The sequence below is a fragment of the Neofelis nebulosa genome, chromosome 2, assembly GCF_028018385.1.
Source record: "Neofelis nebulosa isolate mNeoNeb1 chromosome 2, mNeoNeb1.pri, whole genome shotgun sequence".
In the NCBI taxonomy this organism is placed as follows: Eukaryota; Metazoa; Chordata; class Mammalia; order Carnivora; family Felidae; genus Neofelis; species Neofelis nebulosa.
The window spans coordinates 187,103,436-187,121,539 of record NC_080783.1 but is presented as its reverse complement, the minus strand read 5'-3'; the positions used below and the strand labels follow the sequence as shown (position 1 = coordinate 187,121,539).

General features: G+C 46.0%; 1 protein-coding gene across 3 annotated transcripts in view; it reads left to right on the top strand.

The window, feature by feature from the left end:
- The window catches only part of ARMH1 (armadillo like helical domain containing 1), a 37,607-nt gene extending 19,503 nt beyond the window's left edge, over positions 1-18,104 (top strand). For all 3 annotated transcript variants that reach the window (XM_058717670.1, XM_058717669.1, XM_058717668.1), the window contains 6 exons: positions 16,640-16,762; positions 16,850-16,922; positions 17,053-17,182; positions 17,272-17,349; positions 17,649-17,730; positions 17,807-18,104. In XM_058717670.1, coding sequence (XP_058573653.1) covers positions 16,640-16,762; positions 16,850-16,922; positions 17,053-17,182; positions 17,272-17,349; positions 17,649-17,730; positions 17,807-17,925 — 605 coding nt within the window. In that variant the 3' untranslated portion in view covers positions 17,926-18,104. The remainder of the gene's footprint in view (positions 1-16,639; positions 16,763-16,849; positions 16,923-17,052; positions 17,183-17,271; positions 17,350-17,648; positions 17,731-17,806) is intronic.

Genomic DNA, 18,104 nt, shown 5'->3' with positions numbered 1-18,104 from the left:
CTCACACAGTTTTTGTGGGTCAGGAATCTGGGAACAGCTTAACTGAGTGGTTTTGGCTCCAGGTATCTCATGAGGTTGCAGTCAAGCAGTTAGCTGGAACCATGGTCATCCAAAGGTGCCACGGGGCCTAGAGGATCCCCTTCCGTCATGGCTCACTCACAGACCTGGCAAGTTAAAGCTGGTTGTTGACAGGAAGCCTCAAGTCTTCGCCATGTGGGCCTCTCCATTGAGCTGCTTTAATGTCCTCACAGCATGGCAGCTGGCTTCTCCCAGAGTGAGTGATCTGAGGGAGTGCAAGGAGGAGGCCCCACTACCTTTTATAATCTAACCTCAGAAGTCGTACACCGTCCCTTCTGTTTTACCCTGTTCACTAGAAGCTGGGGAGGAGAAATGGGCTCCACCCCTTGAGAGGAAACCTACTAAAACTTTTGTGGACATATTTTAAAACCACTATACCATCTCATAAAAATTGCTGAAAAACAAACACAGGCATAAGAAACAAGTTCATGGTAAAATGGAAATGTTTGTGAATTTTGAAAAATGGTTACTTGGGGAATAACATTTTTGCCTAATTGACCTAGAACCTAGGATTAATTTGACTTTCTAATAAATGATCATATTTCATGTAGTGAAGTTTAAAGTGTAGCTTATCAGCCACAAAATACAAAAGCAGGGTTAATGGCTGAGCAAACTGTACTGCACTAACAAAGTAGAATCTTCTAGAAATGTAGTTCAGAGAAACAGTGCCTAAGTGAAAGGACAGACATAGACAAGTCTTTGAATCTCTTTCCCTGCCCCTCAGAGACCTGGAGAAAGACTGGCAGTGGACAAGAACTTCATTGTTAATTTTTCTTAGGTTTTGTGAAGTTACAAAGATTCCTAATACTAAGGAGAATGGTTTATTTAGAAATCAATCACAGGGGCACTTGGGTGGCTCAGTCAGTTGAGTGACTGACTTTGGCTCAGGTCATGATCTCACGGTTTGTGAGTTCAGGCCCTGCACCAGACTCTGTGCTGACAGCTCGGAGCCTGGAGCCCGTTTCGGATTCTGTGTCTCCCTCTTCTCTCTCTCTGCCCCTCCCCAGCTCATGCTCTGTCTCTCTTTCCTTCAAAAATAAGTAAACATTAAAAAAAAATTTTTTTTTTAAAGAAAGAAATCAATCACAGATTTGGTTTACTTCGTTTTTCTTCATTAAGACATTTTTTTAAATGTTTATTTATTTGAGGTGGGGTGGGGAGGAGCATAGAGGGAGAGAGAGAATCCCAAGCAAGTTTCACAATCAGCATGGGGCCTGATGCAGGGCTTGATCTCATGACCATGAGATCATGACCTAAGCTGAAATCAAGAGTCAGACGCTTAACAGACTGAGCCACCCAGGTGTCCCCATAAAGGCATTTTTAAAATTGAGGTAAGATTCCCATAACATAAAATTAACCAATTTAAAATGAACAATTCAGTAGTCTTTAGTATATTCACATTGTTGTGTGACCACCACCTCTATTTAGCTCTGAGATATTTTCATCCCCCCAAAAGGACACTCTGTACCATTAGGTATTTGCTCCCCATTCCTTCCCCTCAGCCCCTGGAAACCACCACTCTTCATTCTGTCTCCATGGATTTGCCTGTTCTAGATATTCCATATAAACAGAATCATGTAACATGGGACTTTTTGCATCTGGCTACTTTCACTTAGCATAATGTTTTCAAGACTCATCTATGTGGAAACGTGTATCAGTACTTCATTCTTTCTTATGGCTGAATGATATTCCATTGTGTGTATATACCACAGTTTGTCTATCCAGTCATCCACTGATGGACATCTGGGCTGTCTCCCCCTTTTGGCTATTGTGAATACTGCTGCCATGAACATGCATGTACATGTACATTTTTGGTGCCTGTTTTCAATTCTTTGGGGTGTATATCTGGTAGAATTGCTAAGTCATATGGTAATTCTGTTGAACCTTTTAAGAAACTGTCAAACTGTTCTCCACAGCAGCTGGACCAGTTTACATTCCCACCATCAACGTATGAAGGTTCCAATTTCTCCACATCTTTGCCAACACTTGTCATTTTCCTTTTTTTTTTTTTTTTTTTTTTTTTTTAAATAGTCAACCTAGTGCATGTGGAGTGGTTTGGGTTTGTGGTTTGGGTTTGCAGTTTCCTAATGACTAAAGATATTGAACATCTTTTCAAGTGCCTGTTGGCCATTTATATTTCTTCCTTGGAGAAATATCTACTCAAGTCTTTTGCCCATTTTTAAAATCGGGTTGTTTGTCTTTTTGCTGTTGAGTTGTAAGAGTTCTTTATATATTCTGGATACTAGAATGGTTTCTCCCACTAGAATGGCTGTCTTTTCATTTTTTTGATAGTGTCCTTTGTTGATTCACTTTTATTTTATTTTGTTTTATTTTATTTTATTTTATTTTAGAGATGGGAATGAGGGAGAAAGGGGCAGAGAGAGAGAGAGAGAGAGAGAGAGAGAGAATCTCAAGCAGGCTCCATGCTCAGTGCAGATCCCAACACGGCGCTCGATACCAGGACCCTGGGATCATGACCTGAGCCAAAATCAAGAGGTGTATGCTCAATCAACTGAGCCACCCAGTCACCCCTTGTTGGTTTACTTTTATTTTTTTAAATTTTTTTTTTCAACGTTTTTTATTTTATTTTTGGGACAGAGAGAGACAGAGCATGAACGGGGGAGGGGCAGAGAGAGAGGGAGACACAGAATCGGAAACAGGCTCCAGGCTCCGAGCCATCACCCCAGAGCCTGACGCGGGGCTCGAACTCACGGACCGCGAGATCGTGACCTGGCTGAAGTTGGACGCTTAACCGACTGCACCACCCAGGCGCCCCTACTTTTAAATGATTTAAGTTTTTTATTCAATCATTTACTTATTCAAAAGAGCAGGCACTAGGCTGGGTACTGAGTGTTTAGTGACAAAAGAAACAAAGTCCCTGCCCTGGTAGAGCTCTGATACAAGAGTAATAACAACAATAATAGTAACTAGTAATTGCTACCAGGGACTCGTGAGGACTGTGTGCCAGGCACTGTTTTAAGCTCTTCAATCAAGTCACACAGTCCTCAGAACAATTCTGAGAAGTAGGTACTATTATCATCCCCCGTTTACATGATGAAACTGAGGCACAGAGCAACTGAATAACCCACCCAAAGTCTCAAAGATAATAAGTGGGAAAGTTGTGGGTCACACCCAGGCAGAATGACCCCTGAGCCCAAATCCTCACCACCACACTATCCTGTCCTTCCAGTGTTATGAAAAAAGACTTGTAAAATTTTTACCACTTTGAGAAATAGTCAAAAACCTGAGGACAGACAATATGATTACTACCATAAAACATAATTATGTTTTCTTAGCTTCATGCCCTTCACAGGGTCATGCAAATACTATAAGGTCTCATTTTTAAAACTATACTTTTTGCCCCATAGAACCTTGTGCCTTTGCTCTCCTTTTCTGAGCTAACCCACAGTAGCAGGAGTTTCAGCCTTTCCTGCTGCGTAAGAGGCCACCCATCCTGTGCAGCTTCACTGAACAGTCACAAGACTCTGACACTAATGGATAGTTTACCATAAAAATCTGCTGAATATTCTTAAAAGATGCATTATTTCCCCCAAATTATATGAGCACTTCAACTGCCATACTTTATTCAGTGTTCCTAAGTTTTATTATATAGTTTCCCATAGATTGTTGTTGTTGTTGTTGTTGTTGTTGTTGTTGTTTTTAATAAGTTCTTGGGAAAACTTGTTTCTACTTGCCCGATTTGCCTAGCCCTCAAAGCCTCTGTGTCTGCCCTGGCCTGGCGCTGTCTCCCCTTGTACACCTCGGGCAGTGGTGCTCCCCTCGGGTGTCAGGGCCAGTTCAAAGCACCAGCGCATGGGCTGGTTGGACTTGGTGAGCCTTGCCCAGAATAGCAGATGCCTAAAGAAGACACACCACAGTAATTCTTAATTTGGCAGTACATACACCACCAGAGTACATGACATTAACTGCTTTCTCGCCTGACTTTTTCATTTTTTTAATGTTTATTTATCTTTGAGAGAGAGCGTACGTACGCAAGGGGCTGGGGGTGGCAGAGAGAGGGAAAAAGAGAGAATCCCAAGCAGGCCGCACTGGCAGCACAGAGCCTGACGAGGGTCTCAATCCCACAAACTGCCAGATCATGACCTGACCCGAAACCAGAGTCCCGTAGTCAGTCTCTCAACCGACTGAGCCACCCAGGTGCCCTCGCCTGAGTTTTTTAAAAGAAAATAGTGTGTAAAATGTTTTCTGTGTTTCAACAATGGGTTTTGAACAAGATGTGGTGAAAGAGGTGGTGAGATGTATAGGAATAAGAGATAGAATGCGGTTGGTCAGGAAGATGCCTGACACTGGCTTCTTATGAGTTATAAGTTCCTCACAACAGCAACTTGCCGAATGTATTCACACTTACTTGCTGGGAAATGAAGCCTACTTGTGTTCGGACGCCCACTGAAGCACACTTCTCATATGTGGCCAGTAGGTGGCAGTCTCGTATGAAAATGAAAACAAAGAACTGAGACCTGGGTTTCCCAGGGCTCTAGGAGCAAAGAATTGTAAAGCAAACTTCCTCAGTGCTGAGTGCCTTAGAAATAGTTGCGCACCATCTCCACAGCTCCCAGGTGCAATGCCATTCATTTCTAAGGTTCCGTCTGCCTAAAGAATACTGAGCCCGCTGCTACAACCTTGTCTCCTACTCATTGTGACTTCCAGGGCAAGTCATTTTGTTCCGGCTTCCTTCAGCTATCAGACAGGTGATCCAGGAACTTTCTTCCTGGGCTGACAGGCTGTGGGTTCTGTGGTTCTTCCTTGGATTGGAGGAATCCCTCCTTCTGCACTGAAGTCTCCTTTGAGTGTCAGTGGGCCGCTCCTTGCATCTGTTTTGTTTCCTGCTGTTCCAGTCAGCACTAGCACTGTAGCTGATGTGTACCCAACCGGTTTGTCAAATGAAAGCTTGGGCCCTGAAGAGCTGCTTCTCAGCCTCACTGGGCATGACCTCTCAATGGCTCCTGATCACCACCCTCCTCCCTGAAAACTCTGATCTCTTCCTTCCCTGACACCCGCCCTCCCAACACTCTCCTGGTTGCTCAGTCCTTCCTTTGCATATTCCTATCCCTCCACCAGTCCCTTAGGTGCAACTTCCCTTCTATTTCTCTCAGGATTCAATCCCAGGTCCCCTGCTCTTCTCTTTCTGTCTGTAGTACCTCATCTACTCCCACAGTTTTAATTACTGCCTATAATGATAGACACACTAATGGCTAGCCTTTATAAGGTATTTACTCCATGTTAGGTACTGCTCCAGCTCTCTACTCATTAATCCTCACAACAAGCTGATGAGGTAGGCACAATTATTATTCCCATTTTGTGGCAGACGGGCAGAGCAGTTGAGTGACCTCTCTCCAGCTCACACTGCTCTCCTGAGCTCCACCCCATTGTTCCCATTTGCCTTCTGAACATCTCCCCTTGGATGTCACTGACCAAGTGCAGAATTGGACTCCTGAGATTCCAGCTCCAAGGCCTCAATCTCAGTGAAAAGCACCCAAGGCTGGAAATGTAGGTCATCAACATTTCTTCCTGCTTCCCACCTGTAACCAACTTCTAACAAGACCAGTCAACTCTTAACTCCTTAATATTGTTCAAATCTCCCTCTTCTTCATTCTGTCTCCACTGCTGTAACTCATATCTTTATATGTCTCACCTCTAAACCAATCTCCATCTTTCCAGCACAGTGTCTACACAGTCTTTTCTCCTAGCCCTCCACCGAGCCAAGGTAGCGGAGCTTAGTGGTGAAGAATATGAGCTTTGGAATCCGAAAGAGTCATTCTGCTACTTATTAGCTGTTGGGCCTTGGGCAAGCTGCTCAATCTTTTTAAGTCAGTTTCCTCTGACACGAAAGACAAGAAAATACCTGTCCTATAGGGCGGTTGGCACATGCAAAGTCCTCGGAATCCAGCCTGCCTCCTCAGGCTTAGCTCTCACTCCGTGGGCCGTCATTTCATGTCAGGCAGACCTCCCTGCTTGCCCGGCCACAATAGTGGCATGCGCTTTGCCACCTTCATAATTCTAGTCCCTCCCTTCACCCCAAGACTTTGTCAGCTCACATGTCACCTTCTCCAAGAAAGCCTTTTCCCGATTCTCTAGCCCCCAGTTCCTCAACATACCCTCACACCAACCTGGCTTCCTTTGTGTTCCCATGGCTCTTATAAAACTACATCATAGGGGCACCTGGGTGGCTCAGTCGGTTAAGCATCCGACTTCAGCTCAGGTCATGATCTCACAGTTCGTGAGTTCAAGTCCCACGTTAGGCTCTATGCTGACAGCTCAGAGCCTGGAACCTGCTTCATATTCTTTCTCTACCCCTCCCCTGCTCATGCTCCGTCTCTCTCTCTCTCTCATAAATAAATAAACATTAAATTTTTTTTTTTAAAAACTACATAATACATGCCAGTTTCCTTACTGGTATCCCCCCCCCCCAACCTTAGACTGTGTCATCTCTGAGGGCAAGGATGCTGTCTTAGTCCTCCTCTTAGCCCTAGCACAGGGGGGCTGGCACACAGAAGATGCTCAATGAATATTTTGTTAGATGAATGAATGAATCAATAAATCAGTGACTGATCCAATTTAGGACAGTTGAATGTTGTCAGAACCACAGGCTTCAGGCAAAGCTGCCAAAGACAGTAATCCCCTGTTGCCCTTTGCTTTCTGAATGACTCTGCCATGCTTAGGAACTAGCCCCGTGTGTAAAGAATTGTAACTGGCTGTGGTTCTTGTGGAGACATTTGGGCAGAGACTGGCGCTTTTGCTTTAGGTGTAAACATTGACAGCTGTGAATTTTAAAACTCAATCAAAAATGATTCAGTGAATAAATCTTCCTTTTTCCAAAAGAGTTCCAAGTATTGCAGATATACTGGCAATGAAGGATTCAGAATTTAGGGTAAAGTGAATAGGCAGAACCAGATATTTATCTCCTGGAGCACTTGGTCCTGCGTGGGCAGAAACATTTCATAAAAATATGTTCATCCATTCATTGCCACCCTGAATGTTCGCCAAGTCATTTCTTGCTGCACGTAGAACTCTCTCAGACACAGGCAAGTGTTCTGCCCAGGTGTCCTGGCACTAAGGTGCTGCCCACACGGGCCTGGAAAGAGCACAACTACTAAGGCAAAGTGTGCTGCGGCTGACAGAGCCCAGCAGAGTGAGGTATGGGGGGAACCAACCATGCAGATCCCAAACCCCACTGATTTAAAAAGAAGGAAGAGGGGCACCTGGGTGGCGCAGTCGGTTAAGCGTCCGACTTCAGACAGGTCACGATCTCACGGTCCGTGAGTTCGAGCCCCGCGTCAGGCTCTGGGCTGATGGCTCGGAGCCTGGAGCCTGTTTCCGATTCTGTGTCTCCCTCTCTCTCTGCCCCTCCCCCGTTCATGCTCTGTCTCTCTCTGTCCCAAAAATAAATTAAAAAACGTTGAAAAAAAAAAATTAAAAAAAAAAAATAAAAAGAAGGAAGAAAATTTCAGGACCAAACCCTAAGAAAACAAGTAAAAACTACTTGGGGGGTGGTGTGTTCAGGCACTAGCCAAGCAGCCTGAGGCATCCCAGGCTACATTTTTTGTCCAAGTGGGAGAGTGGGGTGGGGGAAGCCAGGGAGGGTCAGTGCGCTGGTCCCTTTCCCTCTTTAGTGTTGCTGTCTCTGTGATTTTGAATTAGAACCATATCTGAGTACCAGAGGCTAGAGTGAGGGCCCATGGGATTGTGAGGGCTACCCTGGAAGACCTGGAGGAAAGAGAAAGCCTGGAAGCAAGCAGAAGCTAGACAGTCCTTGGAAGTGTTTCTGAATGAAGCAGCTATTTCTGAGTCAGGTTGGTCCAGAGAGAAGGGGCTACTGCAGAAGGTCTGTCCTCAGAATGCTTTGCACTAGAAGGGGTAGCAGGGATGTTCTTAAGAGGTCTTCTGCTAGCGAGTGAATCGTTGGTTCTGTGATTGGGAAAAACAGGCCAAGACAACACTGGCTTTGCATGGGGCTTCAGGACTGGGCCTCTGTGTGCCCCATGGCTCTGCAATGTAAATGGATGGGAGGCCCCCCAGGATCTGAGATGAGGGCAGCGTGGGAGATGCCTTACTGGTGCCTTTCTTTAGATTAACCCACCAGCCAAAACTGGTTCTCCTTCCTGCCCAAGGACACTCTGAGGCCTGGAGTGCAGGGGTCAGCCCCCTCCTTCTGGGGGTACTGGCAGCTGAAAATGCTCAGCACCAGGCAGGAGAGTAGAGTGTGTGGCATATGAAACACAGCATGGGGCTGCTGGCTGCCTCCCCAGCCTCTGCTTCTGGGTAAATAGGCCACTGTGCTGTTGGTGACTCCCTGACAGTTTTCTGACAAGATTATAAATCACCAGCACATGCTCATGGTTAGGCAACATATGTTTGGAGTTAAGCAAATAAAGCTTCCAAGAGCTGCAAGCAGCCTTGTGTAGACACCCGCTCTGTGTGCTCTGCAGATCCATGCAGTCCCTGTCCCTGGCTACTTCACCTGCTGCCCCTCGTCCCCCACTATGTGGGAGGGGCCGCAATCCCTTCACCTTTCCATACACCTGTCTCATATGAAGTGAGTGTTCATGGCATGTGTGGCTCAGTTCTGGGCTCACCAGCAAGTATAAGGTCCTGGCTTCAAAGAGCTCTCTCGGTTGGCCATGGGGGTAGAGGGATGGCGCCATGGTGGATGGCTTCATGGCTCTCCAGCCTATGAAGAGGCAGAGCCAAGAACACTTCCATGGCTCAGGGTGGACAAGGGCCATAGTGACCAGTGCAGAGCCTCCTCTGAGGCCATCTCCCACCAGGTAATGGCAGTTTCCCAGCACAGTCCTAGGCTGCCATTACCTGAGTGGTCATTAGGCCATAGGAATGCAGGATCCAGTCAATTATTTTCAACATTCACGGACTGGATGGGTTTGAGGTTCTGGGTAGGCAGAGATGCCTCAGATATGTTCACTGGAGTTCACAGTAGTGGAAAGACTGTTACTGGATGACGCCAATATTCCACAGTGAGAAAATGGTGCTGTAGGACCAGAGACACAGGACATCTACTCCTGAGTGGTCCAGGGAGGAGGCAGGGGGAGAACAGGCCAGAGAAAGCTACTTGAAAGCTAATTTCTGAGGTGAGTCTGGAAGAATAAGTAGCAGTAGTCAGATGAAGAAGACTCTTTTTTTCTGATAATGGTAGGCTAGGAAATGTGGATCAATTCCCCTTCTGGGGGGATTGATGTTGAGTTGTTTTTACTACAACACTTCTGATACCAAATGGGGGGAGGGGAGTTTCCACATTAAGCAATTCTCCTGTCCTCTGCAGACATCAATTGGGTATCCTACATTTCAATTCAATTCCATTCTGACACTAACTATCTGGAGTTAGCTTCAGACTCCCCAGGTTTAAGGGCTCAGCCCCACAAGATTGCCCTCACTTCAAATGCCAGTCACAAGTATTAGGTCCCCAGGTTATCCATACTTCTGTCCAACTTGGCTATAAAGCCAGGGGGCTCCCACACCCTTCCTCCTTTGCAGGTTCAATCATTTGCTGGAACAATTCACAAAACTCAGGAAAGCATTTTGCTTACTATTAGCAGTCTATTATATTCTTTTTTCTTTCTTTTTTTTTCTTTTTTTTTTTTTTTTGAGAGAGAGAGAGAGAGAGAGAATGCATGCAACTGGGGTAGCAGCAGAGGGAGAGGGAGAGAGAGAATCTTAAGCAAGCTGCATGCCCAGTGCAGAACCCGATGCAGGGCTCGACACGGGGCTCAAGGCAGGGCTCCATCTCGTGACCATGAAATCATGACCTGAGCCGAAATTAAGAGTTGGACGCCCAACCAACTGAGCCACCCAGGCACCCCAGTAATGTATTATAAAAGATACAATTCAGGAACAGGAGAATGGAAGAGAGGTATAGGGCAAGTATGGGTTGGGGGACTGCTCCGGTCACACACCCCCACACACCTCAATGCATTCACCAATTCAGAAGTTCTCTGAACTTATCACTTAGGGTTCTTATGGAAGTTTCATTACATAGGCACGGTTACTAGATTGGTTCTTGGTGATTAACTCACTTTCCAGGCCCTCTCCCCTCCCCAGAGGTCAGGGGATTGAGCTGAAAATTCCAATCCTGTAATCATGCCTTGGCCTTTCTACTGATCAGCCCCCATCCTGATGCCATCTAGAGGCTCTCAGTCACCAATTATTTCATTTAACACATAAAGTACACTCTGGAGATTCCAAGGATTTTACAAACTATGGGCTAGTAACCAGGGGCAAAAATCAAATATCTATTTCCCATCATATCATAAATATCAAAAGGAAAAAAATTACAATCTTCTTAATAACAATGAAGAACAGGGAGCCTGGTTGGCTCAGTCAGTAGAGCATGTGACTCTTGATCTCAGGGTTGTAAGTTCAAGTCCCACATTAGGCATGGAGTCTACTCAAAAAAACCAAACAACAATGAAGAGCAGTACAATGAGCAATTACCAGACCAAAACCTAGGGGAAGGTGAGAACCCAGAAAGATAAGACCAGCAATCAAAACTGAGGCCATTTTCTGATCCTGAAGAAACTAAGCAATATCAGATGGCAAGAGAGAGAAAAGGCACTCAAGGCCTTCCCACAGTAGGAATATGATACCTCAAGTATAAATACGTTAAGCCAGGACCCCAGAAGACAATGTGTTCAAGATAAGGATGAGCCAGAGGTAAGTCAGCCTTCAAATGACCTTGCATAGATTGTGCAACCACCTGTGTGGTCCAGAAACCCTCAAGTCTTGAACTTGTATAAAGATGATTCAGAATTGTTAGTGCCCAGGTGGCTGATAGAAAGAAAGGAAAATGCTCTCTGGAAAAAGTATCTCCTTCCTAGCTCTGAAGTTTTTTTCCTACAATTAATTTTGCAAATACAAGACCAACCCAAACTATAAGACAACCATACACACAAAGAAGTCACTATAAGTGATGAGTAGACTAGAAAATGACTCACAAAGACTTCAGCGTATCAAAAACTCAGTTAAAAAAATCTGTCAAATAACTTTAGGGTACAGGAAGTTATAAAAGGTGACATAATAGATTTGAGAAACAACCAGATGGAATTTCTCAAATTTAAAAATACAATAGCTGGGGCACCTCGGTGGCTCACTTGGTTGAGAGCTGACTTCCGCTTAGGTCATGATCTCATGATTTGTGAGTTTGAGCCCCATATCGGGCTCACTGCTCTCAGCCTGTCAGCACAGAGCCTGCTTCGGATCCTCTGTCCCCCTATCTTTGTCCCTCCCCTGTTTGTGGTCTCCACAAAATAAATAAATATTTTTTTAAAAATACAATAGCTAAAAGTAATTACTCAGTGTACACATTTAACAGAGTAGACACAGGTGAAGAGAAAATTAGTAACCTGGAAGAGGGGAAGAAGAGTAAGACTAAGGATAGAGAGAGATTATCTAATAGGGGCAAAGAGAAAAGAGAAAGAACAGGGCAGCACCATTAAAGAGACAATGACTGAGAATTGTCAAGAAATGATGAAAGACTCCAATCCACAATAAAATCTAAACAGGTTAAATAAAAATAAATCCATACACTATGACTCAACTATGTACTGTCTCCAAGACCTTCACTTCAAATAAAACAGTATAAGCAGGTCGAAAAGAAAAAGAAAAAGATACTTCATGAAAGTACTAATCAAAGGAAAGCAGGAATAGCTGTATTAATATCAGATGAAGTAGACTTCAGAGCAAAGAAAGTTACCAGAGATGGAGAGAGATATTATATAATGATGAAAGGGTAAATCCACGAAGAAGACATAGTAATCCATAAACATAGTACATTTATGTATATGCACTGAAAAAGAGACCTACCAAATATGTAAAGCAAAATGATAGCATTGAAAAGAGAGCTCTACAATCATAGTTGGAGACCTCAACACCCCCCTCTCAACAATGTATAGAATAACTAGAAAAATCAGCAAGTATAAAGAACTCAATAACACCATCAAACAGCAGTGTATAGGGGCGCCTGGGTGGCTCAGTCGGTTAAGCGTCCAACTTCAGCTCAGGTCATGATCTCACTATTCATGAATTCGAGCCCCACGTCAGGCCTAGAGCCTAAAGCCTGCTTCAGATTCTGTGTCTCCCTCTCTCCCCTCCCCTCCCCTGCTCACGCTCTGTCTCTCTCTCAAAAATAAATAAAAATTAAAAAAAAGAAACAAGAAAACCAGCAGTGTATACTGATATTTATAGAATACAGTTCTGTATTTCTAGAACACAGAAAGGGAGGGAGTAAGTCCTAATTGATTTTATGAGGTTAGTATTACCCTAATACCAAAACACACAGTGGCAGTACAAGAAAAGTACAGATCAATATCCATCCATCAGTATAGATGCAAATATCCTTAACAACATATTAGCAGTTAGGATTCAGCAACATGAAAAAGAATTATACACCATGACCAATTAGGGTTCATTCCAGGAATGCAAGGCTGGTTCAGTATCCAAAAATCAATCAATTTTATATTCCAAATAAATAGGCTCTTTAAAGAAGAAAAATCACATTATTATATGAATCAGTACAGAATATGCATTTGACAAAGTCAGCACCCATGATAAAAACTCTCAGGAAAATAAGACTAGAGAAGAACTTCCCCAACTTAATTGAAAAAAAAAATCTACAGCTAACATACTTAATAGTGAAACACTGAATGCTTTGCCCCTAAGATCAGGAGCAAGGCAAGGATGTCTGCTGAAGGATTACTTCTAGCAAAAGAAAAATAATCCTAAGAGACAATTCTCTACAGGTCTGTCACATTTCTGCAGGTCTTTTTAAATTTTTTTTAACGTTTATTTATTTTTGAGAGAGAGAGCATGAGCAGGGGAGGAGCAGAGAAAGGGGAAACACAAAATCTTAAAGCAGGCTGTAGGCTCGGAGCTGTCAACACAGAGCCCAATGTGGGGCTTGAACTCACAGACTGTGAAATCACGACCTGAGCTGAAGTCAGATGCTTAACTGACTGAGCCACCCAAGCTCCCTCTGCAGGTCTTTTAAGTGAGATGCTAATTGCTCTTTGTTCCAGACTATCTTTTCAAGGATGTTGGTTAGCAAACAAGCTTTGGAAAATATATTTCTCCCTTTCAAGCAAAAGCCAGGCATGCTTACTGACTATAACATTCAGGTTCTCTGAGATCAGGGTTTCTCTTTGTAGCGCACACTCCTGCATAAGCAAGTATCCATGGCATTACTCCCATGGGACCTAGGGGCAAAGGGAACTGATGCAAAAAGAGAAAATTCATGTAATTAATATGGAGAATATAAAAGGATACCTCACTATGGATGCTACACTCATTAAAATGATTTTTTTTTATTTTTTTTAACATTTATTTATTTTTGAGACAGAGAGAGAGAGAGCATGAACAGGGGAGGGTCAGAGGAAGAGGGAGACACAGAATCTGAAACAGGCTCCAGGCTCTGAGCTGTCAGCACAGAGCCCGACGCGGGGCCTGAACCCACAGACCGTGAGATCATGACCTGAGCTGAAGTCGGATGCCCAACCGACTGAGCCACCCAGGCGCCCCTAAAATGATTTTTTAAAAGATGATAAAATGAACTTTTTTCAATATGTTTGAAAATGTAAATGAAAACTGCTAGAAAAGATAACCTACTGAAATAGGCTTGGGAAGAAATAGAAAACACAAATAGTCCCCTAACCATTAAAGAAAATGAATCAGTAATTTTTTCCCTATAAAATCAGCTTAAGAGAATTCTAAATTTTTTTTTCAACGTTTTTAATTTATTTTTGGGACAGAGAGAGACAGAGCATGAACGGGGGAGGGGCAGAGAGAGAGAGGGAGACACAGAATCGGAAACAGGCTCCAGGCTCCGAGCCATCAGCCCAGAGCCTGTCGCGGGGCTCGAACTCACGGACCGCGAGATCGTGACCTGGCTGAAGTCGGACGCTTAACCGACTGCGCCACCCAGGCGCCCCAGCTTAAGAGAATTCTATCAAACATTGAAGATAAAATTCTAGTCTTACACAAACTCTTCCCAAGATTAGAAAAATAAAGTACATATACCCCCAACTCATCTTGTAAGGTTAGCCTGATCTTAGTATCAAAATCCATGAATAACAGCATGCAAAAGAGAAATCATACACCACTCTTATTCATGAACATAACTCAAAAACTACGTAAAATATTAGCAAATTGAATCTAGCAGAATATGCCAAGGATAATATATCAATCCAGGAATGCACATATATCATTTTAACAGGAAAAAAAGTTTGAAAAAAATCTCTGTTCAGTAAGAGGCATCTACAAGAAACTATAGCAAATACCATATACCTAACAGATGAAACGCTGGAAACTTTTCCTTTGAGCTCAGAAATAAGGCAAACTTGCAAACGTTTCTCTCCACGGAAATCGTTAGCAAAAGGTGAGCAATCTGAAGAGAAACCAGAGTGTACGTAGCTATGTTTGCCCTTCTTTCTGTAACTGATTGCAATTCTCCAAGCCTGAGGTCTATTCCTGTGCTGCAGTCACTCTGCTAGAAAAATTTGTGAAGGGGATTTTTAGAAAAGACATAAATTGATCCATGCAAACAGAGAAACGCCCAGTTTTAAACCGACCTGTAGTACTAAGGGCAGCACCAATGGGTATATGCAAATGAGTCCTCTGGGTGAGATGCCAGGGTTGGCACAAAGTAGAGCACGAGTCTGCAACCTGCCCCACCACCCATGGCTCAGGGGAAGGGAAGGCACCCAAAACATTTGTTGAGATGTTGCCCAAGCCTAGGCCTTGGGGCCCTAAGGAGCGCAGGTGGCGACGGGATAGGACCAAACTGGAGTCTCACTTGTAGCTATGATGGGGGGTGGGGGGAGCGTGGAAACCCAGCGACCCAATCTTAACAATCTTAAGTTCTCAACCTTGTGAAGGAGTACACGCCCCAGGACAAAAAGAAGCTCACTAAAATAATCTTTAGCAATATAACTTAGTCTTAGTTTCTTATTACTAAGTTAAGAGCCCATTCAGGCCCGTACAATGTCAAGGGACTATCTTTGACATGCTCAACATTTAGCCTTTCCTAAGCAAGGCCTCTGAAAGTTTCACTACCAATTTTCTAATGTTTCATCCCACAAAACCTTTAGCATCTAAGCCAAAGATTCACTTAAGAAGGAGAGAAACGAAATATTGGTGCTCTTTCTGTGCCCATCATCCTGGATCCTGGCTGATGCCCCTGCACTTGTGGTGCCTTTGCATTTGCAGGCAAAAGTTTTTCTTCCAGTGCAGAGAATTATCTCAAGTATATCCTTACTAGGTAAAAATTTCCTGTCAAGGAAATAAAGGGTTAACTTCCATTATTCAAAGAGATAACACTGATAATAGTTCCCATGTGTATAAATGCAGCCTGGTATGCAAATGAGCTAGCCAGGGATGGGTGGTTTCCCAAATCTTGGCTCCCCTAGGAGTAAGTGGAGAAATAGGGGGGACCTGACTCCTGTGCTGGGGGACCATGCGCTCTGTCTTCTGTGTGGCAAGTATATGTGTTTCAAATAACATTTACCCCAGTGTTCCGTCACATTACCATCTCACTGTGCCCCCTTCCAGCTCTGCCTCTCCGTGGTTCCTTTCCCTTTACAAAAAGATTCAGTTTTCCCCAGTGCACTCCCAGGCACACCACAGCCTATGAACCCCTTTTAAAGCACTTGTCACCATACAGTGCACCTGTGCCAGGTGTTTAGTGCAGATGTGCCCAAGGGCTGAGTGAATGCTGGAATGAATGGATGGCTGCAAAGCATCTACAGGAAAACCCCTCAATAAATTCTAGTTCCTTCTTTCTTCCTAACCAAGTCTTTCCTTTTGCTTCTACCACTTCCTAGCTATGGTACCTTAGGCAGAGTGCTTTACCCCTGGGCCTCATTCCCTGAAATGTAAAATGGGCAAATGTAAAATATTGCAAAGCAAATCTCATTTGGTTATGGTAAGCTTGCTTCAGCGCAATACTGTGTGGAAAGCCTAGGCAAAGAAGGGCTCCATAAATGGGTGGTCAGAAACTAAAGTTTCCCCAAACCACAATCTACCTTGCTTCCACCCTTCTCACTTTCTGCCACATATCCTCCACCCACTTGCTCTGTCTCCCTGTCTCCCCTTGTCTTTGTCCATCTTTGTCTCCCTTTCAAGCCCTAGCCCCTCCCACACGGACACCCGGATTCCTCCAAACCCAAGGTGGACCCACCTCTGTGGGGCCTCCAGCCCTGACAGCATCTAAGCCTCCTTGATGGATAGGCTCACCATCCAACCCTCCTCTTCCCTCTGTGGCTAGTTATGTGAGGGGTGAGGGGTGAGGGTGGGAGATGAGGCTCAGCCCCCTCCTCCTCTTTAACCACAGATCCAGAAAGGACAAGAGTGAGGTGTTGCCTTCCCAGCTTGCCCCACACACACCTTGCACAGTGCTGACAAGCAAAAGGTGCTAGGAGAGGTCCATGAAGGGGATGAGGGTAAAGGGAAGCGACTTGGTTCAAGCGGGGATCTTTGCTTGTTGGATGGGGATGGGTAGTGTTGGAGGTCAGGCCTCCCCAGAGCCTCTGCCCTTCTCCAGCCATCGAGCTGATCAAGGACCTGGTCAACTATGACGTGTGTCAGGCGCTGCTCAAGGGCCTCGTGGCGCTGCTGATACCATCAGTCAAGGAGACCAGCAAACTGCAGCCCAAGATCCTCAACGGTAGGGAGCCGCTCAGACTGGGGCTGCGGGAGGGGCTCCTGGGCTTGCGAAGCAGGGCCTTCCGCGTCACGGCCGCCCCTCCTCCAGACTCCGCGGTTCTCCAGCTCACCGCCAACCTGCCGGTGTTCTTGCAGCAGGCCGCGGCGGCCAAGGCCATCGGGTAAGCGGGCAGGGGTAGTTGGGGGGGGGGGGGGGGGAGCAAAACAGGCTGGCGCTGCCCGCAGGCCCCGGAGCGCTCGCGCCGCCTGGGGGGTTCCAAGGGGTCGCCGCAGCCGGAATTCCTGGCGCAGGGTCCTGGCGCGCAGCAACACGAGCATCGCCGAGGAGATGCTGCACCTGCGCGTGGTGCACAGCCTGATGGCCGCCATGGGCAACACGGACCACAGCAACAGCCAACGGCAGGCCAGCCTCACGCTGGAGGTGAGCGGCGGAAGGGCTGGCGAGCGGCGCGGCGGGCCCCGGGCGACTCCACCGCGGTCACCCCGCCGCCGCCCCGTCCGCCGCCGCAGTACTTCGTGCAGATGTTCCCAGTGGTGGAGGAGCACGTGCGCAGGTCCATGGGAGAGGAACTCTACGAGCTCTTCCTCGTGAGTGCTCCCGCCCCGCCCCAAAAAGCAGTGACCCCGACAGTACGGTGCCGCCTCCACGGCGTCCCTCCCCTGGGACACACCCCCTACACAGATTGGACCTGGTGGCCCGCTGCAGGAAGGACTGCCCTGGCTTGCGCTCTCCCCCTCTCCCCTCCCCTCCCCCGCCCCGTGTCCTTCCGTTCTCTTTACTGCCCTTCTGGTCAAGCACTGGATCCTGCGACAGTCCTCTGCCCAGCCCACCTCCAAGTGCAGACTGCCCTTGCACCTCAGCAGGTTCCCCTTGCTCCTGTCCTCAGAGCAATGCCGAGGACTTGTACATGAAAATAGATAGCATTCAGGCGGACATCTTGGCGGCCAACAAAGTCAATGTTTCCAAAGGTGAGTGGGGAGTGAGGGGACCTGGAGCAGAGGTGCAATGGGCACCCAGACTCAGGCTCGCCTCCCCTGCTTCCAGCGTTATCCATCAGTGGCGTCTCCTACAGCAACATGAGCTTTTACCTTGGCCCTTGTGGTGAGGATCAACTGGCTTACACCACATACTTCCAGAAGGAGGGTTCGGAAGGAAAGGAGTAACGGAGCCTCTGAGGCAACCCAGAAAGGCCAAGGCTGTGTTTTACCTGGCAGAAGGAGCCTAGGGTCAAGCTCAGGGTGACTCCCTCCGTTAGCCCTAGGTGGGAGGCTGGGGGGGTTCATGCCAGTTGGGGAGAGGAAGGGTTGCTGTCTGGGAAATTTCAATAAATAGTCTTGCTGTC